Source organism: Cydia splendana, chromosome 3 (genome assembly GCF_910591565.1).
Source record: "Cydia splendana chromosome 3, ilCydSple1.2, whole genome shotgun sequence".
Lineage (NCBI taxonomy): Eukaryota > Metazoa > Arthropoda > Insecta > Lepidoptera > Tortricidae > Cydia > Cydia splendana.
Window position 1 is genome coordinate 18,919,072 of NC_085962.1, and position 26,946 is coordinate 18,946,017.

The 26,946-nt window shown below is 41.1% G+C and overlaps 1 protein-coding gene across 3 annotated transcripts in view; it reads right to left on the reverse strand.

Moving 5' to 3' along the window:
• Positions 1-26,946, reverse strand: part of LOC134806777 (transient receptor potential-gamma protein) — a 61,295-nt gene that overhangs the window by 11,977 nt on the left and 22,372 nt on the right. Inside the window, exons 1-16 of one of the 3 annotated variants that reach the window (XM_063780114.1) lie at positions 18,525-18,650; positions 17,966-18,008; positions 17,540-17,661; positions 11,051-11,244; positions 10,385-10,559; positions 8,057-8,401; positions 7,727-7,912; positions 7,264-7,498; positions 6,645-6,788; positions 4,537-4,676; positions 3,742-3,988; positions 3,268-3,391; positions 2,778-2,973; positions 2,219-2,410; positions 1,370-1,411; positions 1,036-1,219 (exon numbers count right to left, since the gene is read on the reverse strand). In XM_063780114.1, coding sequence (XP_063636184.1) covers positions 1,036-1,219; positions 1,370-1,411; positions 2,219-2,410; positions 2,778-2,973; positions 3,268-3,391; positions 3,742-3,988; positions 4,537-4,676; positions 6,645-6,788; positions 7,264-7,498; positions 7,727-7,912; positions 8,057-8,401; positions 10,385-10,559; positions 11,051-11,244; positions 17,540-17,644 — 2,509 coding nt within the window. In that variant the 5' untranslated portion in view covers positions 17,645-17,661; positions 17,966-18,008; positions 18,525-18,650. Of the gene's footprint in view, positions 1-1,035; positions 1,220-1,369; positions 1,412-2,218; positions 2,411-2,777; positions 2,974-3,267; positions 3,392-3,741; positions 3,989-4,536; positions 4,677-6,644; positions 6,789-7,263; positions 7,499-7,726; positions 7,913-8,056; positions 8,402-10,384; positions 10,560-11,050; positions 11,245-17,539; positions 17,662-17,965; positions 18,009-18,524; positions 18,664-26,946 lie in introns of those variants that run through there. The other 2 variants (XM_063780113.1, XM_063780112.1) reach the window with 2 other exon arrangements.

Sequence of the window (26,946 nt, forward strand, 5' to 3'; positions counted from 1 at the left end):
GCGCGTGGCGTGAAAAAGCGATTACGTAACATTAAATATAATTTTAAATGTATTAAATATTCATTGAAAAAAAAATATGGTGTATTTAAAACATGTCAACAAATGTACTGTTCTATGTTTCTATGTTATTCTAAAACTTATTTTAAGCAAAGTATTAACTTTATTAAAACTTTTATAATGTGATCTTAACAAGCATGTATACATATGAGAAGGACTCTAAGGAGCGACATAATTTTACGTTAGTTATTTATAATTTTTTTTTCGTTTTCAATAAAGAATGAAGTTCGAGAAAACTTTGGTAATTAATAATTGCCTAACTTGATTAAAATTTAATTTTAAGATAAATTTCTACAAGTAGTAAATTTGTTGACATGTTTTAAAAACACCATTTTTTTAAAATTTTTCAATGAATATTTAATACCTTTAAAATTATATTTAATGTTACGTAATCGCTTTTTCACGCCACGCGCGTTTCCCGAAAATGAGGCGTGGAGGGCTGTGTTCAGCGTTGAATAAAAAGTATAAATAATGGAGATACAGTTCTGCAAGTATGGAATCTTTTATTGGAAATATCCTCCTCTTTTATAATATTAATTTTAGTTTCTTAAATATTAATACTTTTTGAGATATTGGGGCAATAAAAATAACTACTTCCCCCCCTTTTTTGTTTATAACTTTTGATATTTTTTGTGTGCTAATACACGTTTCGAATACATTTTTCTAGGCATCATGACGACTCTAATGAGGTATCACACGTATTTTTAGGAGTAGTATCTCTATTTTTTACTGACACAACCCGCTCAAGCGATTTAGATGAAATTTCGCATGTAGGTAGATAGTTTGAGTCCCGGGAAAGGACAGGTTTTTATTGCCGAAATCATAGAATATAATATGAACATATGTACTAATTCTAATCAGAAAGTTGCGGACAAATGCTAGTTCCTTATAAACCCCGAGATCGATGATACGTGTGCAATTGATTTGAAGCGTGCGTTATCCTCGTTGCTCGTGCACAATTTCACGTTAGTTGTTTACCGGGCGCACCCGCATTGGCGGTGGACGTGTTCATGCCGGAGTTGCGCAGGATCTCGACCAGCTCGCAGCGGAAGGCGGACACGTCCTGTTTGATCTCGTTGACGTCGTCCTCGGTGACGCCGCCGCACTCGGCGCGCCGCTGCTGCACGGTCACGTAGCGACGCACCAGGTTACGCATTATCGCCTGCAAGTAGATACATCTTGACCTCCTCCTCATTTCCATACCGTAATAGTAAGCAACTATAGTCCAATTATCATCTTTTAATTTTTTTTATGAGCATCTGGTAAATTCCAAACAAAATTTTGCACCGTTAGGTACTTTGTTTAATCTCACCTGGTAACGGAAATCGCGTTCGTTGGCTTGCTTTGCTTTTCTCTGAAAATAATAAACAACAAAATTATAATAAATTTAGACAATTATTTATTAACTCAGGACATTCAATATCTGGCCAAACGGTTAGAAAACTCGTATTAGCAAAGTAAAAAAAAAATATATCGTAATACCTATTACTCAAGAAAAAATTTATATGTTACATAATAAATAATATTTTTCACCTCAGCAGCTCGAACAAGGGTACTTTGCTTCTTAAAAACAGTGAGCAAAATGCGATTTTGCTCACTGAGTCATTTTGTCTCACTCAGTGAGCAAAATCGCATTTTGCTCACTGATTGTGTCCCACTCAGTGAGCAAAATGCGATTTTGCTCACTGAGTGAGACAAAATGACATTCAAGTGACTTTTATAGTCATTTCAACATGCGGGGTCTAATACAAGTTCGATATACTTGGGTTCTATTATCTCTGTCCCTCTAGGTATGTTCTCACTGCTTAGGGTGAAAAATTTTGTGTACTACACGAGATCAAAGTTATTTACATCTCGTGCGCTTTTGAATCCCTTACTACGCTCAAGATTCTAAATTAGATTCACTCGCTACGCTCGTGAATCTATTATAGAATCTTTCGCTTGCACGGGACTCAAAATAAGCACTCGAAGAAATATCAAACTTTGATCTCTTGTTGTACAAATAACTATTGACCGTCTTGGCACCGACTTCAAAACATATCAGTTTATTTTACCCTTTTTGGAGTCGGCTTTACTTTTTATTTATAAGATTTTATTAAAACCAGTTATGTCAGATTCAGATACACAGCGCACGGTGTCTACCGTAAACCTAGGGCCTCACCCTGATGGTCCGCATGTGCTCTCGCTTGGCGCGCGCGTGGCCGCACATGCGGCGCTGCAGCCAGCTCCACGCGTACAGCAGCGACTTGGGCGACGGCACCACGTTGAAGGGCGGCGGCACCGTGCCGCCCTCCTCGAAGTAGCTGATCCACAGCTTGCTGCGCGCGAACTTCCACTCCACGTCGGCGCGCTCCTGCAAGCATGACAATGCATTTTACACATTTTTGATAAATACATTAACACATTACACACATTTTAGGAAGCAGTACGGATATGATGGTCGTTCTTGTCTACGTGACAGCGTGATAAAGCGGTGTCCGTCACTTTCTATCCCACTGTGTTAAACAGTGACAGTTATTTTATCACGTGGATAAAGATGGATAAAGCTATCCACTACCAATTTAATTACCTACCTACATTTTAAAGTATACGAAAAAATTAAAATGGAATAAAAGAAAAAACTTGTCATGCCATTTTTTCCCGAAAAAAACTACGGAAGAGCCCGTGTTTTTGGCGGCCGATTCGTGTGTTTAAATAAAGTATCAAAAGAAAACACTCACGGATATGAGCTGGTATGAGTGATTCATCATAGCAATGAGCAAGTTGAGCAGCACGATGACGTTGATGACGGCGTACGTGCCGAACATCAGCATGCCCCAGAAGCGCGTGAAGATCTTGATGCCGTCCAGCTCGAACGAGTCCAGGTCCACGAGGCCGAATGCCGCCCAGAACAGAGTCTGCATCGTTTCAAATAAACTGGAACAGACCATAAAATAACCACCATAAATACCACAATAAATATATGTACAGTCAGCACCAAATGCACGCAGGACCCGACGCTTCGCGCGCGATAACGATACACGCGCTTTCATGCCGGGCGCATGCCCTCAAACCGCGGACTGGTCGCAAAGCGGCGAGCGGCAAACAGCCTATACATTTGGTCCAGTCCGCGGCCTCACTGTGCAAAAGTCAGCCAAAGTCCAACGTTTAAAGCGTGCTTGGCATAGGCGCCTTGGGTGCTGCCACGAAGGCATTTAACAGTTTACTTACTTGGCAAACCGCCGCCACACGATGCAGGCATCAGGATCGGGGATGGTGCCGTTGGCGCTGCTCGGAGTCGTCACACATCGCTTCTTCTCCATGTCGGCGTAGTACCACAACAGCTGATTCAGACCTGAAAACGGTAGTGTCTTTTAAGTATCTTTATATACTCTTAGATGGTACGGGCATGTGATGCGGAGTGATGAAAGTCATGTGACGAGAAAGGTATTACGAATGAATGTGGAGGGAAGTACGAGGAAAGGAAAACCGAGAAAAAGGTGGATGGACTGTGTGAGAGATGATATGAAACGAACGCAAGTGAATGATGAAATGACGGGCGACAGAGAGGTGTGGAAGAGAAAGACATGCTGCGCCGACCCCAAGTGAATGGGACAAGGGCAAGAGAAAGATGATATACTCTTAGATAAAGTGGTGTTTTTTGTTCAAGGAATTCCGCCATTTCCAGCTTTATTTGATACATACCGCACGAGAAAGCAAAGATGACCAGTATATCAAGCACGAAGAACTTGAGGATATCCAGCACCATCCGGCTCAGCGAGACCTGCAGCGGGCCCAGGTGCGGGTTGACGCTGAAGATGTACACCAGCTTGAGGCTGCTGAAGATGTTGGCGGCGGAGAACAGACCCTCGGATAGCAGCATGGGGTCCCACGCGTCCCACTTCTCGCGGGGCTGGTTCCACTGCAGACCTTGCGCCATCTCTCGTCGCACCTGCGGTACAGAGCATTTTCACTTAACACTTTCAGTGCCGAGAACCCGGATAGTCGGGTTCATTTTGTATTGGAATTGGGGCTCTTGGCACTGAAAGTGTTAAACTTGTACTTTGCCAAGTCCGACTAAAGTTAAACAGTTAGGTTTTATGTCTGTCGCACGATATCTAACCACGACTACGGCTAATAGGCAGTTACAGTAGGTACCTACCCGGAGATATATATTACACATCGATTGGATTTAAGTACAAGTGCCTGGACTTTTATATTTTATTAAATTAGAGAGATAGAATTGCATTTTCGTTACGGCTTTACAAACCGGCTATTTAAAAATTTTAATTTGAATAGGCGAAAAATGTATGTACATGTACATTTAACGTACGTATTTAAATAGTAGTAGTACGTATTTAAGGTCGACGCCAAAGATATGTGTACACTTTTTTATTTTACCCTTAATACTCCTTCGTAAGAAGGCGAAAAATGTAAACATACATTTAACGTAGCTTCTATACCTACTTCTTAATATTTTGTAACCCTTCTGAATGATACCTGAAAGTGCGAGACGATCCTAAGCGCGACGGTGGCGACGTACAGCGAGTTGGTGACGAAGTCGATGACGTTCCACATGTCGTGCACGTACTCGCGCAGCCCCATGTCCCACAGCTGCTTCACCTCGCTCCAGATCAAGCCTGGAACACGTTCAGCATCATTAGCAAGTCAACCTTTGCTGACTTGTGATTTTTAGGGTTCCGTACCCAAAAGGTAAAGCGGGACCCTATTACTAAGACTTCGCTGTCCGTCCGTCCGTCCGTCAGTCCGTCCGTCCATCCGTCCATCCGTCCGTCCGTCCGTCCGTCTATCTGTCACCAGGCTGTATCTCACGAACCGTGATAGCTAGACAGTTGAAATTTTCAGAGATGATGTATTTCTGTTGCCGCTATAACAACAAATGCTAAAAACAGAATAAAATAAAGATTTAAGTGGGGCTCCCATACAACAAACGTGATTTTTGACCGAAGTTAAGCAACGTCGGGCGGATCAGTACTTGGATGGGTGATCGTTTTTTTTTTTTGCCGTTTTTTGCATTATGGTACGGAACCCTTCGTGCGCGAGTCCGACTCGCACTTGCCCGGTTTTTAGTAATATTTAGGTACATATATTTTTTCTTTTATCAAATTTCGGAATTTTACCTAAGGGTTGGTATTCCACCTATCCAATTTCTTTGTACAATGTGTATTGTGTTTTACTTTAATGAGAGAGTGAGAAGCACTGAGATTAGACAAAGAAATTGGACAGGGGGAATACCAATTCCACCTGTCCAATCTTCAAAATATCAAAATATTGGTTTTATCATTTTAGTAGAGGTAAACTAATATTTTGAAATTATATAAAAATCATGGCTGTATTGTTTTGTACGACGGCGCCCCCCGGCCGGACATGCCACACACTACATAGCTGCTGGCCCCGACCCGAGTAGACCCCGGGGGACACTCACCGCTGACCCAGGCGAGGACAAGCCACTCCACGAGCGTGGGCGGCGCCCCCCGGCGGGACACCGGCTGGTCTTGTTGTACACTACATTGTTACTTTGTGTAGACCCGCGGAACTCACCGCTGACCCAGGCGAGGATGAGCCACTCCACGAGCGAGGGCGGCGCCCCCGGCGGGACACCGGCTAGTCTTGTTGTACACTACATTATTACTTTGTGTAGACCCGCGGAACTCACCGCTGACCCAGGCAAGGATGAGCCACTCCACGAGCGAGGGCGGCGCCCCCCGACGGGACACCGGCTGGTCTTGTTGTACCTACACTACATTGTTACTGTGTGTAGACCGGCGGAACTCACCGCTGACCCGGGCGAGGACAAGCCACTCGACGAGCGAGGGCGGCGCCCTCCGGCGGGACACCGGCTGGTCTTGTTGTACATTACATTGTTACTTTGTGTAGACCCGCGGAACTCACCGCTGACCCAGGCGAAGATGAGCCACTCCACGAGCGAGGGCGGCGCCCCCGGCGGGACACCGATTAGTCTTGTTGTACACTACATTATTACTTTGTGTAGACCCGCGGAACTCACCGCTGACCCAGGCGAGGATGAGCCACTCCACGAGCGAGGGCGGCGCCCCCCGGCGGGACACCGGCTGGTCTTGTTGTACACTACATTGTTACTGTGTGTAGACCCGCGGAACTCACCGCTGACCCAGGCGAGGATAAGCCACTCCACGAGCGAGGGCGACGCCCCCCGGCGGGACACCGGCTGGTATTGTTGTACACTACATTGTTACTGTGTGTAGTCCCGCGGAACTCATCGCTGACCCAGGTGAGGATGAGCCACTCCACGAGCGAGAGCGGCGCCCCCCGGCGGGACACCGGCTGGTCTTGTTGTACACTACATTGTTACTGTGTGTAGTCCCGCGGAACTCATCGCTGGCCCAGGTGAGGATGAGCCACTCCACGAGCGAGAGCGGCGCCCCCCGGCGGGACACCGGCTGGTCTTGTTGTACACTACATTGTTACTGTGTGTAGACCCGCGGAACTCACCGCTGACCCAGGCGAGGTTGAGCCACTCCACGAGCGAGGGCGGCGCCCCCCGGCGAGACACCGGCTGGTCTTGTTGTACACTACATTGTTACTGTGTGTAGTCCCGCGGAACTCACCGCTGACCCAGGCGAGGATGAGCCACTCCACGAGCGAGGGTGGCGCCCCCCTACGGGAGACTGGCGGCTGGCCTTGATTACTTCGTTCCCACCCTATCCCCATCGTTGCTGTCTCGATGCGCTGAGACGCCAGGATTAGTAAAACTGGAACAAAAACGTCCTATTGCAGTTCACTCTGTATTTAATTGCAGATAGATAGACTAGTTGTAGTTATTTTATCCTCTTAAGGTCCAGCCATAAAAATTTAAAGTCCAATATTTGCTACTGAAATTTGAACCTCACATGTAGACAATAGAGTTGATTTTGTTTTGTAGGTAATACCTATAACAATATTACTATAAACTAAAGAAACGCAACTCTGTTGCAATAAGTACCAGGACCGTGAGCCTTAAAGATGTTATACCTATGTAAAAGAGGTACATTAAAATACTTTTTATTTTACTTGTAGCTGCATAGGCTCTTCATCATAAAATATCATACATCCATAATTATGTACGCGGCAAGCGGCAACTATTAAATCGAAATGTTAAAAACTGCAGTGCAAATTTAATAACATAGGTGTGTCATAGTTGAAAGACATTTACATTACCACATCATGTTCTAGCAGACTAATACTCACACAGAAACATGAAGTAGCTGGCGGAGTGGCACAGGAACTTGATGAAGGGCTTACGCAGCGTGCGGCCGGGCGCCGAGTGCGGCGCGGCCACGTACGCCAGCGCGTGCAGCGGGAACATGGCGCCGATGCGCGCCATCTCCAGCGCCTGCAACAGCATGTTCTTGCGCCGGAACCCGGGCACGCTCTCGTACCAGATTGAGGCCAGCAGCTGTTGCACGTTCGGGTGCGCTACGAACTGAACAGTTAATAGGTCAGCGAAAAAGTTCGATAGCGGTCATTATCGATCGTCTACTCTGAGGCCCTGCCGCGAAAAACGAACATCGTAATTTCTTTATCTGCCTCTATCGCTCTTCCCTATGATGTTGGCGTGAGCGTTATTGGATCATAGAGTTCCTATATATACTTGTCAAACGAGTGAGCGAAGCGAAGTTCTTACATTCAACTAGCTATGTTAGTGCGGTACCTTCTTCTGGCGCAGCTTGATGGCCAGCTTGAGGCGCGAGAGGCGCATGCGCTCCGGCGCGCCGGGCTCGGCGAGCGGCGGCGTGGCGGCGCCCGTCTCGTGGTTCAGCAGCACTTGCAGCTCGTGCGACGTGCGCGTGTGGTCCAGCAGCGCGGTCGCGAACTCCTGACACTGCGCGCGCAGCTCCTGTCACAATGAATTACCAACGTTACACATGGGCAAAAAGACACAGAGAGAGAGAGAGACATTAAGAAATCCTGATATCGCTCACTCAATGCTCAGGAAAAAAGATGATTAAGTAACATAGCGTTTGACCGCTACATTGCCTACCTGATATTCAGTCTTGAACTCATGCTCGAGCGCTGACAACCGGCGTAGCTCCCACGACAGTTCAAACGCCGTGAGTATGGGGTCCTTGGAGGACAGCGCTATGAGGCTCGGCGAGGCGAGCGCGCGGTACGCGTTGATGCGAGAACGGGAATGACGTAGTGAGTCTTCGCGCCGTGAGCGCACGCACTCGTCACAGCCGCAGCGCACGTCGTGCGGCACGGGCAGCGCGGCGCCGCGGTCCAGCATCAACTTGATAATCTCATAGCTGTCACGGTGCGCGGCCAGGATGAGCGGCGTGATGTCGGGCGTGAACGTCGCCGTCTCCGGTGGCAGCGCTTCCCAGCTCTGTAATACAAATTGGTGCATTACAGTGGGTCACTTCCATGATCCATCCATTTGATTTAAACTAAATCATTGGTTTGTTGACAAAACTGATCAACCGATCGGAAAAATAACATCTAGAGAAATTATCATACTGATAATTCAGTCCCTGCTGATACGAGTAGGTATACTTATTCGATTTTAACTGACTAGCTAGAGTACATCGTTCTAAGGTACCTACTACCTAGATATGTTTTGGGGGTTTGCCAACAGGTGTAGATAATACCTACATATTATACATACCCACTAAACACCTTCTTATAGATAATCATGAACAGACAACAAATTGCGCGAAAATTCATCCAGTTACTGCTACTTATCGCTTACATAAAATCTTGTCATAAAAAAACGTTTTTCTTTATAAATTAAATGTAATAGGTACTAAATTAAACTCAAAGATGATTAAAGTTGTCTGAAACGGATTCTCTGGGGACAGATTTGTTTTACGAACCCTCCGATTACGGTTAATGGAATGACCGCTAAATGTACTTACAACATGTCCCTATAGCCCTTGCTACACGGTCGCCGACAAGCCTTCTAACCATCTGACCTTGGTCTGTCCTTGGTCAGTTTTGGTCAAATTTTGTTGGAAACAACTGTCTACACGGTCCGGGACGGACTAAGGCCACGCGGTCTGGGGGCTTGTCGGCGACCGTGTAGCAAGGGCTTACCTCTGGACAAACTTTAACGTATATAATATGTTTTGCTTACATTATACAAAATGTTTCAAAATAAGGTTCATTCGGAGGACGTAACAATAAGATCATTATTTTCCGAATAATGAACTGTTTACAATTTTTTGCTTTTGGTCAGTCTTTTTGTAACGAATTATGCAACCGTACTGATGAACAAGTTAATTTCTCTATATGATCTTTTTATAAATAAATATTACATACTACATAACATACATATAACTATGTATTGAATTATTATTATTTATTTATTTTTCTCAGGTCGAGACAGATCATTCGATCAATACAATAATATTTAATGATCAATCGAATGATCAATCATTAAAGTAAGTAGGTACTTATTATAAAAGCCATTTAGTCTCCATTTATCGCGTCATATGTGGATGTTATTAATTGGCATTAATGCCCGAATCATAAATCCAGCCAGTAAGTTTCTAAGATAATACCTACATATAATCATCTTCTTAAATTTCAAGAGAATCAAGAAAAGTGGTTTCATCTGACCAGGAATTAAGGAAAATTTATCCAGAGCTAATAAATAAATAGGTCTAGGCTGTAAATACAGTCATTTTTGGAGTTAGACAATATTTTCATTCAGGATTTTAATTTACACACCCTATAATAATGTCTTCCTGAGAAGTAACTTTACATGTAATTTCAGCCTTTGTCCAGAGAATGTGGTACTTACTTTGTATAAGCTCATAAAAGTCATAATACAAGCAGAAGTATAAATATATGGCCGTCCTAAACCAGATCACTCCACGGTTTTTACAGGGTTGCGGCTTATCCCGAGAATAAAGACCCGTTTCGCTAAGTGCTTAATATCGGTGCTACTTTAATCCCCCATTCAACATTAGAAATAACGGACCGTTTGGCTCATTATGATTCAGTTAAACAATTGAAAGAGATTGTGAAATCAGACACTTGAAGAGACAGTGAATTACTTAGCTAATTTAGTGATGTGATAACATAAAATGCGTGTTTTGGAGCGCATTTATTGAGCGGATAGCTAAGTTAGTAATGTGATAACATGAAATGCATTTGCAACGTAGGTATATTATTACATACCTACATTTTGTATGGACCGTCACAAAACTGACACCATTATTTTGTATGAAAAACTTGGGATATCTTTTTTCTTTTTTTTATGTTTCTTTGGTTTTGAATTGAAATTACCCAAATGTTGGTAGTTTTTCGAAAAACACTTTGTTGAGAAAGCCCCCACATAACTATCAGCAGTGCGGACACAACTCACGTGCAGTTCCCCCGGCTTGGTGCAGCGCTCCTCGTGGTCCAGCAGCGCCTCCACGGCCTCCACGAACTCCTCGGAGATGGCGTGCAGCAGCGCGTCGCGCGTCTCCACGCCGAACTCCAGCAGCAGTTCCACCATCTCCAGGTTCTCGTTGTCGATGGCCATCAGAAGCGCGGACCTGGATATTAAACACTTTTAGCTCTTGCTAATTTTTCAATCCACTTAGCTAAAGTAAGGCCAACCTAATGAACGAAACAACGAAAAAACTTTCCGGGCTCTCAAAACATTGAAGAAATGTTAATCGTAGCGAAGCTAACTTCTTTGGTTGACAAATTGTTTACAAGATAGCCATCATCACAACACCTTATAATTTAAACAAATAAGTCCCCCCGCCGCGTCCTGTTTGTGTGTTTGCTCGCGATAAACTCAAAAACTACTTAACGGATTTTCATGCGGTTTTCACCAATCAATAGAGTGATTCTTGAGGAAGGTTTAGATGTATAATTTGAAAACCCGTGCGAAGCTAAAAGTACTAGTTTTATAAATCATCTGTACTACCCTACTTTTATAAATCATCTGTATTGACAGCTTCCTTGCACATTGAATCGCGCAACAACAGTCTTCGTCGACCAACTGACGTCATACGAGTGATACGACCTATCTACTGACCTTCCCAGGGGGTCGACGCAGTCCACGTTAATGTGCTGTGTCTCCCTGGCGCGCAGCAGCACGCGCCGGGTGCCCGCCACGTCGCCGCGCTCCACCCCGAGGAGGTACTTCTTCTCCTCCAGCGACAGCACCGCCATCTCTTGGTGCGGACGCACCACATTCTCCTCCTCTGTCATCCCGTGGATACTGTGCCGCTGCACACAAACAAGGAATAAATGACGAGTGTACATCCGACAGTGTGCTTGCTGTAGAGCGCCAGTAAAGTCAGAGGGCCTGCCGTGAACCACGTTCGACGTGTTGCCTTATGTCACACTTACGTACGAAATACGAATTTACAAGTGCGACAGAGAGACAGCACGTTGAACGTGGTTCGAGGTAGGCCCTCAGAATCGGATCTAATACGATTTCAATATATTTTTAAACAAAACTTCCGCGAGACAGTAAAATTAAATATACATATAAACACCCAAGTTAAGTTTTTAAGTGTCGGTCAGCCACAGCCAGTCGGTCGGTTAGTCAGTCAGTCAAGCTAGGTACTCGTTATGCCCGTTATGGGATGAAACATTTCATTTTCGACTTTAATACCTATTATAAAGTGATCTGGTTTGATTTATTTTAATTTATTTACCTACATAGCATAGGTATGTAATAACTTTAATAAGTATCTATGTATTTTTCTGTATCAACCTGCAAAAATATCCGACACGAAGCTCGTAAAACTAGCATAAAAGTACCGGCTGTTGTTACCTCTATCCAATTGTCTTTGTTTATGATACTGTAGGTGTACATTTATTGTAAACTATGTGAGGTGTGCAATAAAGAGTATTGTATTGTATAATTATGTACGACGATAGTTATAGAACTTTAATAGCGTGTTATGAGTAGTTGTAAGTAGGTATATATGTTTACTGTACCTACAATTATGTATTTTAATTAGCAGATTCTAATATTTAATCAGGCAAATATTCAGTGATGTTCCCTGGCGTCCTCCTGGCATATTGTTAAAAGCTCCGAAAGCCATAATCTATTAACATCGAGAGGCTTGGTTAACCCTCTACATTTTCCGAGATGGATTAAAACAAGGTAATTGGTACGCCGTGTTTTAAACTCTCGGGGCCCTACATTATGCAAAAGCCGCGAGGACCGGTGTAATATCTGCCTCGGCGCGAATTACCATCTCAAGGGGGAATATTATACCCGTGTTATCTCTGAATAGAGCTGTGTCCGCTACGCGGCTTTCTATAAGATATATGTATTTCCCCTGTCAGTTTAGGGTAATGGCGATCAATATAAGTCCGATCCATCTATCAAAACAACGATTATGAGCTTCCAAAGGAGCTGACTCAGCTCCGCTGACCTTCTAGACGTGTCGATGTTGTTAGTATGAAAAATGATGCAAAATAGGTCACTTGTTGCGATATGCAAGCACGGGCGGCGTGACAAGATGTCAGCGCGACGGGAAGGGCGCCGGCCGCCCACTGCCTTGTCACTCGTTATGCAAATGGAGAGGCTCCTCACCACCATACCCTTCCCCCTATTAAATAAAGTCAATAGGTATCCGTCTGTTTGTATTTGCATTCGTAACTCGTGTAAGCAGCGGGAATACAGATGGAACTTTTGCAACGTGATTGAACCGATTATTCGCGAGTCGCAACCCACTTTGGTGAATACATTTATTAAGAATTAATTGGTTTTAGATTTCGATAGCCCGCATAGCCACTTTCTATAATAAGTCTACGAAAGTGCTTCGGTTCCAATACTCAGACAGCGACCCAATTACGTATCTTTGTTGTGGCTTACAGCTGCGCTGCGCCTTTAATATTTACTCATCATTATACGCGAAAATTATTAACCAGGTCGGCCGTAAATACTAAAATACGAGCTTTGGGCGTCGTTAATTTCAATTTGTGAACCGTGAGCCGATATACTCAGTCAATATTACTTATCTAATACTGTAGGTACCTAATTACTGGATCGGTAGTAAAAGGTACTAGGGATTTTAATTTGTCTCAAATGTCTCAATACTCTCAATGGATCGCCATCAACACTCCGCTCATTTTTGGCGGCGCTAAAGTGTCGTCATGATTGCTTCATAAGATTAAGTATCTCTTATACTCTACAATAAACATGCACAGTGGAGTCTTATCTCGGTCATAACCAAAACAAAGAGAAAGGTCCAGGAAAATGTCGAGAACGAAATCTCGATTTCTGAGATTTTTACACAGGATTTTTCTTCACTAATTTTAGGACCCGCCCCGTAAGCGCAAAGGAGGTATATTTACCTGAAATTCTCAAATCTCCGAAAGGGGCTCAACTAGTATTACCCAGGGGCGTATTTACCCTGGGGCCATCCGGCTTTTTTCATCCGCATTTTGTTTTTCTTTCTTGACTTCTGGGGCGGCGAATCGTATTGGCCCGCGGGGCGCAATATTTCTAAATACGCCCCTGGTATTACCTCTTAATAAAGCAGTAAGTACCCTAATAGGTACCCTACCAACAACAAATAGCCGATAAAGATTTGTAAATTTTAAAGGCAACTTATAACTACCTATCCCTACCTATTATTCTTAGTTAGATAAAAGCTTGTAAAAACTTTAGCCGCTAAGCCGCAGCCGGGCCGCGCCACTAGTGTTATGATGTTCGATTAGACCAGGCGGCTTAGCACGGTCGCGTTTTTATCCCTTGTCACCATGCCTGTCACGTTCTAACAAGTATGTAAGTGCGAAAGGGACGCGCATAGTGGTAGTCGATAAAAATGGAACCGTGCTGAGCCCGCAGGTACGTTAATGATATGATAAACAACTGTGCCCGTCTTCCTTCAGAGACTAGATTTGCCGTCACACGAAGACTAATTGTATAGCATAGCCTATCTATGTTTAGGTAATAAATACACGTATTGAAATTGAAATTGAAATAGCATTCTTAGCAAGATAGCTAACTGTTATTAGCTAAATAGTCAATTTAGTTAGAGGCTGGTTAAAGGAATAAGATCAGTCTTATTTGATAAGACTAAGGTTACAGTTATGCCAAGACACTTACTAGACTGTTTACACAGTCGGTATCATAAACTTTTGGTTATTGGTTTACTTAGCTCCTAAGTTGAATGTTCCTTCAGTTCACGTCTAATAACCCTAATTAATTGTCTTTTTATTTTCAACACAGATCGATAATATGTGACATAGCCCGCAAGATGAACGACGTATGAATTCTTAAACAGATTTCATTAAAACAACAAATCTCATCCCGATTTGAGTCGAAGTTACAAGGTTGTATCAACAACAAGGGACGACCGCACGGATCGCGCTCGCCACAGAAATAAAATAAATTTGAAACACATCTATCAATAACGGCTAGTAACGGTTCGGTCACGACAATGCGCGACTGGCGACGGCGGCCGCGATAACCATAGGTTGGAGCAAGACACAGTGATCGAATTTTTCGTTCCCACCTATGGTTGCCACCACCACCGCCGTCGCCGTCGCCTGTCGCGCAATGTCGTGACCGAGCCGTAAGCGATTTTCTTGGAGATTGTCAGTAATACACGCGACTTGAAATGTTCCCCTTAAGCCCCTCACACTCCTACCTTGTAGTCCGCCTCGCAGGACTACGGCGTAGGATACTTATAGCTCACAGACCATCCTACGTTGTAGTCCGCCTCGCAGGACTACGGAGCAAGAAATAGCTCACACACGGTACTGTTTTGCCGTCCATCTCCAGTACTGCTTCGTTTCTCACAAGTGTCGGTCTACTTACTCTTGAAAATGTTACGTGCAATTAAAAAAAAAAGAAAATAGCTCTTCTGCTATGTATTTTCTTGTTATTGGATAAAAATAAAAGAGTGTGGAAAAAGAAACTGCTAAAAATTTGCAAGAGAGCGTCATATTTCTTAAGTATTGGTAATAATTGTTGCAATGCCTATTCCTCCATTGTTTGTTGGAGTGATTGGGTGATTTCTGGTCTCAAAAACAGCGATTTCCTTTATAAACTTCAAAAAAATGGTGCGCACTGTTGTCATACGTCAAACACGGTAGTCCGCAACGTAGGACGACAAGCCACACACAATCCTACGCGGCGGACTACAGCGGTGGGCGGGGCTTGTAGGATTTGTAGGACCCAAGTGGCATCCTACTTGGGTTTGTAGGACGGATCGTAGTCCGCAACCCCCATACACAATCCTACCCAACGAGGCGGACTACGAGGCGGACTACAAGGTAGGAGTGTGAATGGGGGGCTTTAAACATTCGTTCCTGACTCTTGATTTTCAAGGTCACACCACCAGACCATTTCTGGGACGTGTAGTTTTTGTTCATCTTATTTTCGCGTAGCCCAGCCCAGCATTCGTTCCATACATTAAAGCTGGTCTGGCTTTACCTCCCAATGGATCTTGCTGAGGTGCTGTTGCTACAGCAGAAAATGTTTTTAGTTTAGTATGAACATTGACGAAGAAAAACACGAGCACAATCAGCCACAAATACCATAATAAGGGCAAATTAAATATACGCAATTACGCAGATGTTTGTGTTTACCCTAAATTGTCCAGGATAATAATTTATCCTTCCATGAATATGTATCCTTACATAATTTGTGACCTTCCACGGGAAAAGGTACCTTATGAGGGTTTCTAGTTTCGGAGATATGAAATGTTTTGTAAAGAGGTGAAAAAATGCTCAATTTTTTTTTATTGTGTGATCTGAAACCTTAATGCGTAACGTTTGTTTACCTGTTTTTATTTTTGTTATAAGTTAGTTATAAGCCTAGTAATGTCGTCTCAGAGTTTAGTAGAAAAGGTACCTTATGGAAAAAAGATTGAAAATTCCCAAAAAGACTAGTCAATACGGGAAAAGAAGTTTGGTAGAGAACTGTATTAGCATTCTGCAAAACTAATTTGATAATTTCAGTTCTGGTTGGGGCGCCTCGCAAATATTATAACCGTACATAGACCGACATCACAAATCCAAGTAGCCTGCTATTATACCAAAGTTACTCTCGTCAAGTCTTTCTTAACTAGAATAATCTTCATTTGGTTTGGTCGCATGCAGTAAATCAGCCATTGGTTTGCTGAAAAATGCCAATACCCGACGCATTACCTTATGGAATATCTGAGGTCATTGAACCTCAATGCCGCTTATCTTCAATAGAAACCGAAATATATTATTGATAAGAAATAGACGATTTATACCATTACCAAAATATTATTAGTTTATCCTAACTGTTCCATCATCATCATCATGCCTCATCATGTAACTTAATCACAAGGTACCTTTTCATTACATACAAATTATTGGTCTTTTTTAAGATTATTATGACGAAGAACTAATTAAATTTGGGGCAGTTTAATGTAAATTAATATTTTCTATTCATAAAAGATAAACTGTAATATGATTGATATTTTGTAGTGATGTATTATTAGATTTATTTCCATAAAGTACCTTTTCGTAAATGTATGGAGCAAATACTGTTATTGTTATGTAAGTTTAAAGTGGCATAAGGGGTTAAATATAGTATTTAGTTGGGGTTTTAGGATTTATTTCATTTGAATGACAGAATTTCTTTCATATGTGCTCAGAAAAATTGATTGTGTGTGACATTAAAAGTAAAAATATTCAATTTTGTGATTTTATATGAAAAAGTCAGAAAATACATTTTCACCTCTAAATCGGTATTGTTTTTTGCTTAAACTGTCTGTCAGTGTCGTTTTCTAATAGATAAAATTTAAATCTTGAGAGCTCATTGCAATCAATCGTGAAAATGAAATAAAACTTTATTTTCAAGAGATTGGTTAGTATACACATAAATCAGTCGATATCAAAAGTTTCTATTTGCATTACAGAACAAGTCGCAATATTTTTTTAATCTCAGATATATAAGGTATTACTATTTGTAGTCAACTATGTAACTTACTTCAGGAACATAGTTTTTTAGGCGGCTAAACTTAAAACTTCTCTATCGTAAAGTTGCTCATTTCACAACATTATTTTCAAAAAATCATATCTCTGTAACTACGCAACCTAGAAGGTTGATCTTTTGTGTTATCGATAGCTTATTTATTGTAGATTACTGGGGTATGCATAACTCCATACCCGCCATAAGGTACCTTTGACCGTGGGACGTCACATTTAGGGTAAACAAATTATTAATAATCATGACGTAACATGTAAATATAAACTATGTAGATACACATACAGGTTGTTACATTCAGTACGGATCAAACGAAAACCAATAATAGAGGATTGCCCTTCGTCTACTGAAAGCGACACCGTGTCTAGGCGTGTATACAGGATAAACAATGTGACCCATTCATCTATAGGCTTAGCACAGGAACACTAACCCGTCCTTTTCTGACTGTATTAATTAATTAGAGAGGGACGGGCAGTCTATCTCGCGGACGAGATGTTGTCGCAGCGCACCTGTGCTAAGCCCAGTGATTCTTGAATATGTATTACCCACCTATTGTTCATGGCTGTGTATTATGGTGAAGTGTGAACATACCTTGACCTTATTGTCGAGCGGCCGCGGCTCCGGCGCCAGCAGGTTCCCCATCTCGACGCGGCAGGTGGACGGCCGCCGGTCCGCCCCGCCGCTGCCGCCCGACATCTCCGACCCGCCGCTTTCTGCACACACAACACACCTCTACATCACTCCAAACCAGGTTTCAGATGTACCACGGGCGGTTGACGCCCGAGTCCCGCTAAGATATATTTAGAGCGTATTGTAAACAATCAACATACCACTCGCGTATCGATGTAATATTGAACATCTCAATAATTAAGTATGTAAAGGAAACGCACTGAATAAATCACTTCTGGCGGATGGCACGTGAAACGTAAACTAGGAATCCATTAACTGGAATGGGAAGCACTTGAGAAAGCGCGGTCATCTAGCGGGCGAAGTGGGCAATGCTGCGCGCGCGCTTACCTGCGCCGTCTCCGCGCGCGCCATCTCGTTCCCGTTCTGAGAACTGCAACAAACAGGCGAGTTAGGCGGGCGGGTTGCTGGGCGGGCTGCACGGTACAGGTTCAATATAAACTGAAATAGATGTCATATTAATTACACCTCCAGTGTTCGTCACTCTCTCAAGTCATATTTGGACTTAATTGTCAAAAGAGGTGACACCAGGGTGGACATTAGCATGTCGAGCACTAGAAAGCTTAGGTACTTTACTAACTACAGAAAGAAAAAAACGCCGCCCTATTTGGTCAAAAATCAACAACAAAGGCCGAATGATGGACAGCCAGTTCTGCTGCGAAGATCGTCTGATAGAAAAGTTTATTTTTTTCTGGATGTCATGGGTTTTTTAGATGACTAGCTTTGGACTTGGCTAGAGGACGTTTGTCACAGGTTCGATTATGATTGCAAATTATTTTTTTTGTATTCAAATTTTAGGCACGCCGTAGCCCCTCCAATGCACGTGGTCAGTCGCCCTGGTAGCCCTGCACCCGTCCCCTCACACTACATCCCACGAGCTCGCCCTCACCTGCACCCGGCGCACCCGTCGCGCGGCGATCTGCCGCGAGTGCCGCCGCAGCGCCTCCAGCGTGCCGCCGGCCCCGGGCCTGGGCTCAGCCGCTCCACAACCTCGACGGACCCATGCTCTGGCTCCACTCTAACCGTTTCTGCAACAAATACACAGGTTCTTACGTATAATACCATTAATCGCATTAAGAGCAACACTTATATTTAATTAACATACATATTTGATATGAAACGACACTTTTATTAGATGATTGATGAACGGTCACCATTGTTCGGAAATGGTCGTAAATAGCCAATTTTCTCTTTCCAAAGACCATATTGGTCTTTGGAAAGAGAAAATTGGCAAAGCAAACCAAAATTTGTTGCCGGGTACTTACCTACTGTATTTAATAAATAATATTGCGTTACTATTCCCCGATATGATAACGTGTTAACATGCTAGTCAATAGTAGTATAATAAACGGGTTAGCATTCATTATAATTACTATTACCTACGTGCTATTTATTGCTTTAGCGCGTTATTATGTCGCGGATATTACGCGCAGGTAAGGCAAAATCAATATTAATTGTATTAATTAATAGTAGGTAATAGGTATAGTTCGTTTTTTTTAGCATTAGAAAGAACTTGAAAGAAGGTAAGCGATCTTGACATGTCTTTTAATAGAAAAACGCTTTTTAAAAATCAGTACTTAACTATTACTTATGAAAGCAGAAGAATATAAATGATCGTATTAGATTCATAATTGTTACATATTTGCCGTAACTTATTTTTAAAATGTGTTTTGCAATTAAAAGACACATCAAGATTGTTTACCTTATTTCTAATGCTAAAAAAAACGAACTAATTATAGTAATAGTGCGTTTGTGTTGTAGATTGTAGCAGTATTTATATAAAGCCTGACCGGGTTATGTTATTAGCCGAAAACTTCACCAAATATCACCAAGGGGGAGGGGGGCTCAAAAAGTAGGCGAAAACACCTCGCGTGATTTGTGCACAACCCCTTAGTTCATTTATTAATATGTATCTATTTTTTTATATCCATTTGATTTAAAATTAAAATATGGTTGAATAATATGTAGTATATTTGATATAACAACTTACTTAAGCTAAGTATATTATTTGAATATAATATTAACTAGCTGTGCCCGCGGCTCCGCCCGCGTGGAATTCGGTCTGTGTCAGTAAGCGGCTAATTTCTAATCCTAATTTCTCTCCCTCCCCTGGAGGCGGAACTTGAAGTAAAGTTGACAGATGGATATGCTAGAGGATTGTAGTCCAGATAAAATATTTTACAGTTACTACTAAATAAAACTACACTCCAAAATCAATAGTTTTTTTCGCCCTTATTAAAATTTTACACGTGATTTAAACGACCGAGTAGTAGGTGTACCTATATCGGACGATACAGTAAGGTCGCGCGAGCGAAAGCGAAGCGGCCTGCCTGGCTAGAGCGCCACTCACCGTGGTCTTCTTCAGACTCCTGAGGAAGACCACGTGCCCCTTGTAACCTCAATGCGTTGCGAGACTTTCGCGAATGATTCGATTTTTTTCGGGAAGGCATGGAAATGCGTATAAAATGCGAGTCCCAAATCGTTTGACTCCGCAAACTGCAGTGCCGCGGATTAAGATATTTTGATGCCCTAAGCATTTCTAGACCATGGTGCCCGTCTCCCTAGGGTCATCAATATTACATTGAATTTTTTTGGTAAATTGACGTTCATTGCCGCATTACAGCTGAGAATGGAAATCAGTTACATTATTTTATCACGAAAAATGACAGTGCCGCAGCAGTAACGTTGCAACAGAGTACCTAATGCTGCTGCAGTCGCCACCCGGAAGTTACCTTTATCATATCGTAGAAGGTTATAGAAAACGCGAGCGAAGCGAGCGCGAAAATTTTTCGATATAAAAACGCAATTTGATAGGCAGTTGTACATCTTTACTTTTAGTATAGAAATCAGTTACATAATTTTATCACGAAAATTGACAGTGCTGCAGCAGTAACGTTGCAACAGAATAATGCTGCTGCAGTCGCCACCCGAATGTCACCTAATTATCATATCTTAGGAAGTTTTGAAAACGCGAGCGAAGCGAGCGCGAAAATTTTTTGATATAAAAAACACAATTTGATAGACAGTTGTACATTTTTACTTTTAGTAAGGAAATCAGTCACATCATTTTATCACGAAAATTGACAGTGCTGCAACAGTAACGTTGCAACAGAATAATGCTGCTGCAGTCGCCACCCGAATGTCACCTTTATCATATGTTAGGAAGTTATTAAAACGCGAGCGAAGCGAGCGCGAAAATTTTTCGATATAAAAAACGCAATTTGATAGACAGTTGTACATTTTTACTTTTTGTATGGAAATCAGTCACAACATTTTATCACGAAAATTGACAGTGCTGCAGCAGTAACGTTGCAACAGAATAATGCTGCTGCAGTCGCCACCCGAATGTCACCTTTATCATACCTTAGGAAGTTATTGAAAACGCGAGCGAAGCGAGCGCGAAAATTTTTCGATATAAAAAACGCAATTTGATAGACAGTTGTACATTTTTACTTTTAGTATGGAAATCAGTCACATCATTTTATCACGAAAATTGACAGTGCTGCAGCAATAAATTTTCAACAGAGTAATGCTGCTGCAGTCGCCACCCGAATGTCACTTTTATCATACCTTAGAAAGTTATTGAAAACGCGAGCGAAGCGATTTTTCGATATAATAACCACGCTTTGATAGACAGTTGTACATTTTTATTTTTAGTCCCATCCAGGCGCTAATCCAGGATTTCATACAGAGAAGGGATGGTACAGTTTTTTATCAGCCTAGCTTCGCATAGGGCTCGATATTTAAGGGTCTTTTTTTGCCTACGGTTTTGGTGCCCCCTAGACGTGGTGCCCTAAGCAAGTGCTTATTTTGCTTAAAAGGGTTAATCCGGCACTGCAAATGACAGAGCTCAATGTTTTTTTTTCAAAGTACCCACCTTCGTGGCCGGCGATACGTATGAATATGGATTTGATATGGATGCGATATAATTACGATTAGGTATATTCATGACGGAGAAAATTAATAATTTTAAATAATTATGCAATTATACGCGTGTTGATATGTGTGTTTATTTTACCACTACGTAACTATGTAAACACATTTTTAGTTTTCTTGATTACTTAATGTTTACTCAGTTCCCCAAAAGACGGCACTGTGCAATGAGGGGCAATTAATTTACTGTCGTTTAATTTTGTTGTATTATTAAATCAACATAATTATTCAATTAAATTTGTTGATATCCATACTCCCTCTTCTAAACTTAGAGTTAATTTGGCAAAATCCTTCCTCGGTGGCTTATTCATGTCAACACGTATTACATTCAGCGCCATCTGTTAGTTTACCAGGGTACTCCTGTAGTGGTAGCACATATTTGAAAAAAGTTTGCCCCTCTTTCCTAAGTAGCGCCATAAGATTCAGGGGCAAACTTAAGTCAATCGAGTGTTGTGGCTACCCCCCCTTTTAGGGGTTGAATTTTTATAGCCTATAACCTGGCCGGGGATGTTCTTGACAGATTAGTAAAGTTTACATCAAAATCCGTTCAGCCGTTTTCACGTGATGCGCGTTCAAATAAACAGACAAACAGATAAACAGACAAAAAATCTAAAAACTGTTGGAACGTGTTCTGTTATCGATTCTAAGTATCCCCAGCCAACTTTTTTTCGAATATCGTCCATGTACAGACTTTCGACCCTCTTCAGCTTTATTATATGTATGTATAGATATTTTTTCCAAATTTTTGGCAGTCAAGGTTCTTCGTCATGTCAGCTATACTGGGTCAAGCAGATCTTATCAGTAGAAAAAGGCGGGAAATTTGAAAAATGTAGGCGCGAAAGGATATCGTCCCATAGAAAATTTGAATTTCGCGCCTTTTTCTACTGACAAGATTTGCTTGACCATCTATATTTATTAGATTTTTTAAGTGGCCACTTAAATGGACTTAACACTTCAAAGAGTATTTACACATTTAAAGCCCGCTTCACACTCGTGCGCGAATCGCGGCTTCGCACCGCGATTCGCGCACGAGTGTGGAGCGGGCTTAAGATTGATACATGATAATGGGTATGTTAAGCCTCCTCCACACTCGTGCGCGAATCGCGGCTTCGCCCATATACATAAGGTTTACAAAAAAAACATCTTAACTTACGAGTAGGTAATACCTACTTAATATTTGTAAAGCCCCCTCCAGGCGCATAGTCTGGAGGGGGCTTTACAAATATTAAGTAGGTATTACCTACTCGTAAGTTAAGATGTTTTTTTTGTAAACCTTACCAAATGACATGCCCCCAAACTGCCCGCTGGAGTGCGACGTATGTTTATGATGAATTGATGACATCTATCATGCTCCTTTCATGCGTTCAGCTCATGATGGGTTAAGGTAAACGTACTGGTGCTCGACGCGCTCCCAGTACCTACATGTCATCTTGAAACTTAAGTCATAGTCAATAGAGGAGACAGCAAGGTGTCATCTATTGCCTCTATTGGGCATTATTAGCATGTTGAGCACTAATACGTTTACCTTATAACCCGTAAATATTGTTTACTGTGATTTATTTGACATTCAATAACAAAACTTATAAACTACTAGACGGGCCCGCGGCTCCGCTCGCGTAAATGAAATAAAGAGTTTGTCTTATGTTTAGTTAAATACCGACATTATATTATGTATTCAACCCTGCCAGGGTTCATAAGTAACTGTGATAGGGACTTCTTATTTGTAACCGTTATTTGGATAACTTAATTCGCAAATTTCTCAATAAACTATGTGATTTGATAAAAGGCAAGATTGTATTTTTTCATCTACGTAGGTATTTATTTAAAACTTGTTTCAATATAAAATTATTATTTATTTTTATAAGCCCAGTCCAGTCACCAAAATCGTTCATTAGATTAATTTCCGCCTTAAGACGAATGTGGACGACCACCGCCCTTAAATATGATGATGATTATTAAAATTAAGTAGGTATAAACTAAATAAATTAAAACTAATAAAATAAATAAAACTTACCCACCTATATTGTTTACAATATTTGCATATTAAATTATGTTAATGATAACCAAACAATAAGTTAAAAACATTTTTATTATCGAATAAGAAATTGCAATTCTTATTCAAATTCAATTATACCTATAACATTACCTAATAATAAGGATGGCTCTATACTGGACAGGAAGCTTGTATATTTATTATCTGGTGCTACATTACGACACCAGGTACTTATAATAAGCACATTGCGTATTAACTACGACGAAAATTTAAAGGGCCATATGTAATGTACTGTAAAACATTGTACGATACACGTGCGAAACGTCTGCTCTTGTGTCGGATTCGGCAGTTTGCCCCGGAACCTCCGAAACACGACACCTTTCGGCCATGCAGAAGTCGAAAAAACAAAGAGTCTTTCGGGAAGAAGTTTTGCCTCCTAGCCTAGTCGGTATAGTGACCTGTGTGTCTACGAAGCAGGAGGTCCCGGGTTCGAATCCTGGCAATTTATGTACATTTGTTTTATATGTGTGTTTATCACTAATATTTGTGTCTGAGTTATGGATGTTTTCTATGTATTTATACAGGGTGATTCATGAGACGTGGGCAGGACTAATAATCATGCACACTCAGTAACTGATAATTGATCGATCACCGTCGTATTTAGGTGAAATAACCACACTTTTCCCTATTTTGACCTTTTGGGTGAGGGCATATTTAATTCTCTACAATCATGGTCATCCTACAAGACCTAATTAATAAACATAAAACCTCTGTAACCGTAATGACAGCATTTTACGAAGAAAATAAACTGTCAAATTTGAGTGAGATACGAGTTTTGAAAAGTAACCAGACCCTGATGACAATGATGACATTTAATTTGACACAGAATATCGGTACCTAGTTTAGTATTCTAATTTTAGGGTGACCATGCATGTTGTAAATTTCAACACGACTAGAAAATTAACGTTAACCTCACTAATACTGATACGAAGCAGTTGCTTATAATTTACGAAATGCGCAGTGTTAGACCTGCTCACGTCTGCTGAATCATCCTGTATATAACTCTATATTATATATATATCGTCGTCTAGTACTCAGAACACAAACTTTATTGAGCCAACTGTGGGACTAGGTTGATCTGTGTAAAATTGTCCCATACTTAGTAATTATTTATTTTTTATTCGACATGTGATGTACGCTATCGTCTATGTGTGCGAAATGGCTGCCCGAAATCGGCCCGTCATTATCCGATGTCGAAGTAATATAAAAGTCAATGGATATCGAATACCGAAATTGGTATCCATCAAATATCGGAAAGAACAATGTGAAACCGCTCTTACTCGTATTATGAACTTTATAAGAAAGTGTGACGACCTTCACCTGCAGTGGTGTATAAAGCGATACGCAGTCAGTGTTTCTGGAAACAATTAAATAATAAGTATTACCGGTTTCATATAGGATTAATCTTTACCTTAAATTCAAATTAATTGAGTTTAAATCATCAACTGATATCAAAATACGCTGATTTTGTGTTTATTTAAAAGTGTGACCCAGTACTTAGGTGGGTATGTCGCAGGGAACTGATCAAAACAGAGATTTGATCAAATCTCTAAGGGATATGATCAAATCACGCAGGATGTTAAAATGGCGAATCCATATCATCATTTCCCTAGAAAAATTCAGTAATTTGACCAAATCACTGACTCTGTTTAGTGAAAAGACAAAATCGGCCGATAAACGCGAAACGCTTTTTCATTTTACTAGATTTGTTTAGGAATTTGACAAAATCCCTAACCACGACAGTAAGTTGACGAAACGAACTCAAAAAGTCAACCAGATTTATCATTTCGCTAAACAGGTTTAGTGAAATGATAAAGTCTCAACTGGAAGATGGTAAGTATATGGTGATTTGATTAAATCTCTGAACGGTTTAGTGAAATGACGAAAGCAAGTACAGAATACAACAGTTTACTCTACAGTTAAGCGATTTGATCAAATCTCTGACTAGATTAAGTGATTAAGTTATATGTAGCATTAGAATAGTATTAATAGTAAAGCTAAAAATAACAGTTATGTCTTGTAGGCTGGTCCCGTACCTAACGGCAAATATTGTCTGGCCATCAAAGTGCACTTTGTTATTATTGCAATGCATACCTAAGCTCCGACCGCTACGCGCGGCCTTTGTATTCGTTAAGTTCCTGTAACGTTATTGTATTAGTTTATTAGGGTCTATTATCCTTGTAATTTTTACATTTCAATCCGATTTATTAAATATAAATTGTGTTTAAAAATAACTGCTGTCTATGTTTTTCTGATAATTATCTGGTGCTTTATTTCGTGCACGGTGTGAAATAATTAATTTGAAGTAGAGGAAAGTACTCAATTAAAATTACGTTTACGCACTTGTAGCTTCGTTTTTCATTACCGTCAAAACTGGCAACTATACCATCAGAAGGTAACATTCTTTACCATAGTTTATTGTAGTAAGAAAGTATGGTATAATTAAAAAGACAATCCCTCTTAATAATTAATAATTATGTTTCAGTTTACAACCACCTATTCTTGTATTCGATTGAAATAGCTGGTTTAATAAACAACTTTGATACCTACTATTGACATTTCATTTTACCATTTCACTTAATATCTAGTCAGAGATTTGATCAAATCGCATAGAGTAAACTGTTGTATGCTGTACTTGCATTCGTCATTTCACTAAACCATTCAGAGATTTAATCAAATCACCATATACTTACCATGTTCCAGTTGAGACTTTATCATTTCACTAAACCTGTTTAGCGAAATGATAAATCTGGTTGACTTTTTGAGTTCGTTTCGTCAACTTACTGTCGTGGTTAGGGATTTTGTCAAATTCCTAAACAAATCTAGTGAAATGAAAAAGCGTTTCGCGTTTATCGGCAGATTTTGTCTTTTCACTAAACAGAGTCAGTGATTTGGTCAAATTACTGAATTTTTCTAGGGAAATGATGATATGGATTCGCCATTTTAACATCCTGCGTGATTTGATCATATCCCTTAGAGATTTGATCAAATCTCTGTTTTGATCATTTCCCTGCGACAGCTACGGTCGGTGAGTGTTCATTTGCTACTTATATCATTTCTTATTTATCATCAACCACGAATATATTTAATACATAATTATTTTCCCCTCACTAGCTCTGAAAGCCGTCTTTTATCCTTTAAAACAAGCGGGTAAAAGTTGCACTTTGCTATCAGTAATTCACATGTGAGGCAAAGTAATCAAATGCAAATTTTGAGTTGTTTTCTTATGTTTGCTGGTAGAATTGACTTTTAAATGGTGATTTTGGATGATAAATATTTAATAACATTCATTTGGATTTGATTTGGTTTGGTTTGGTTGGTGACA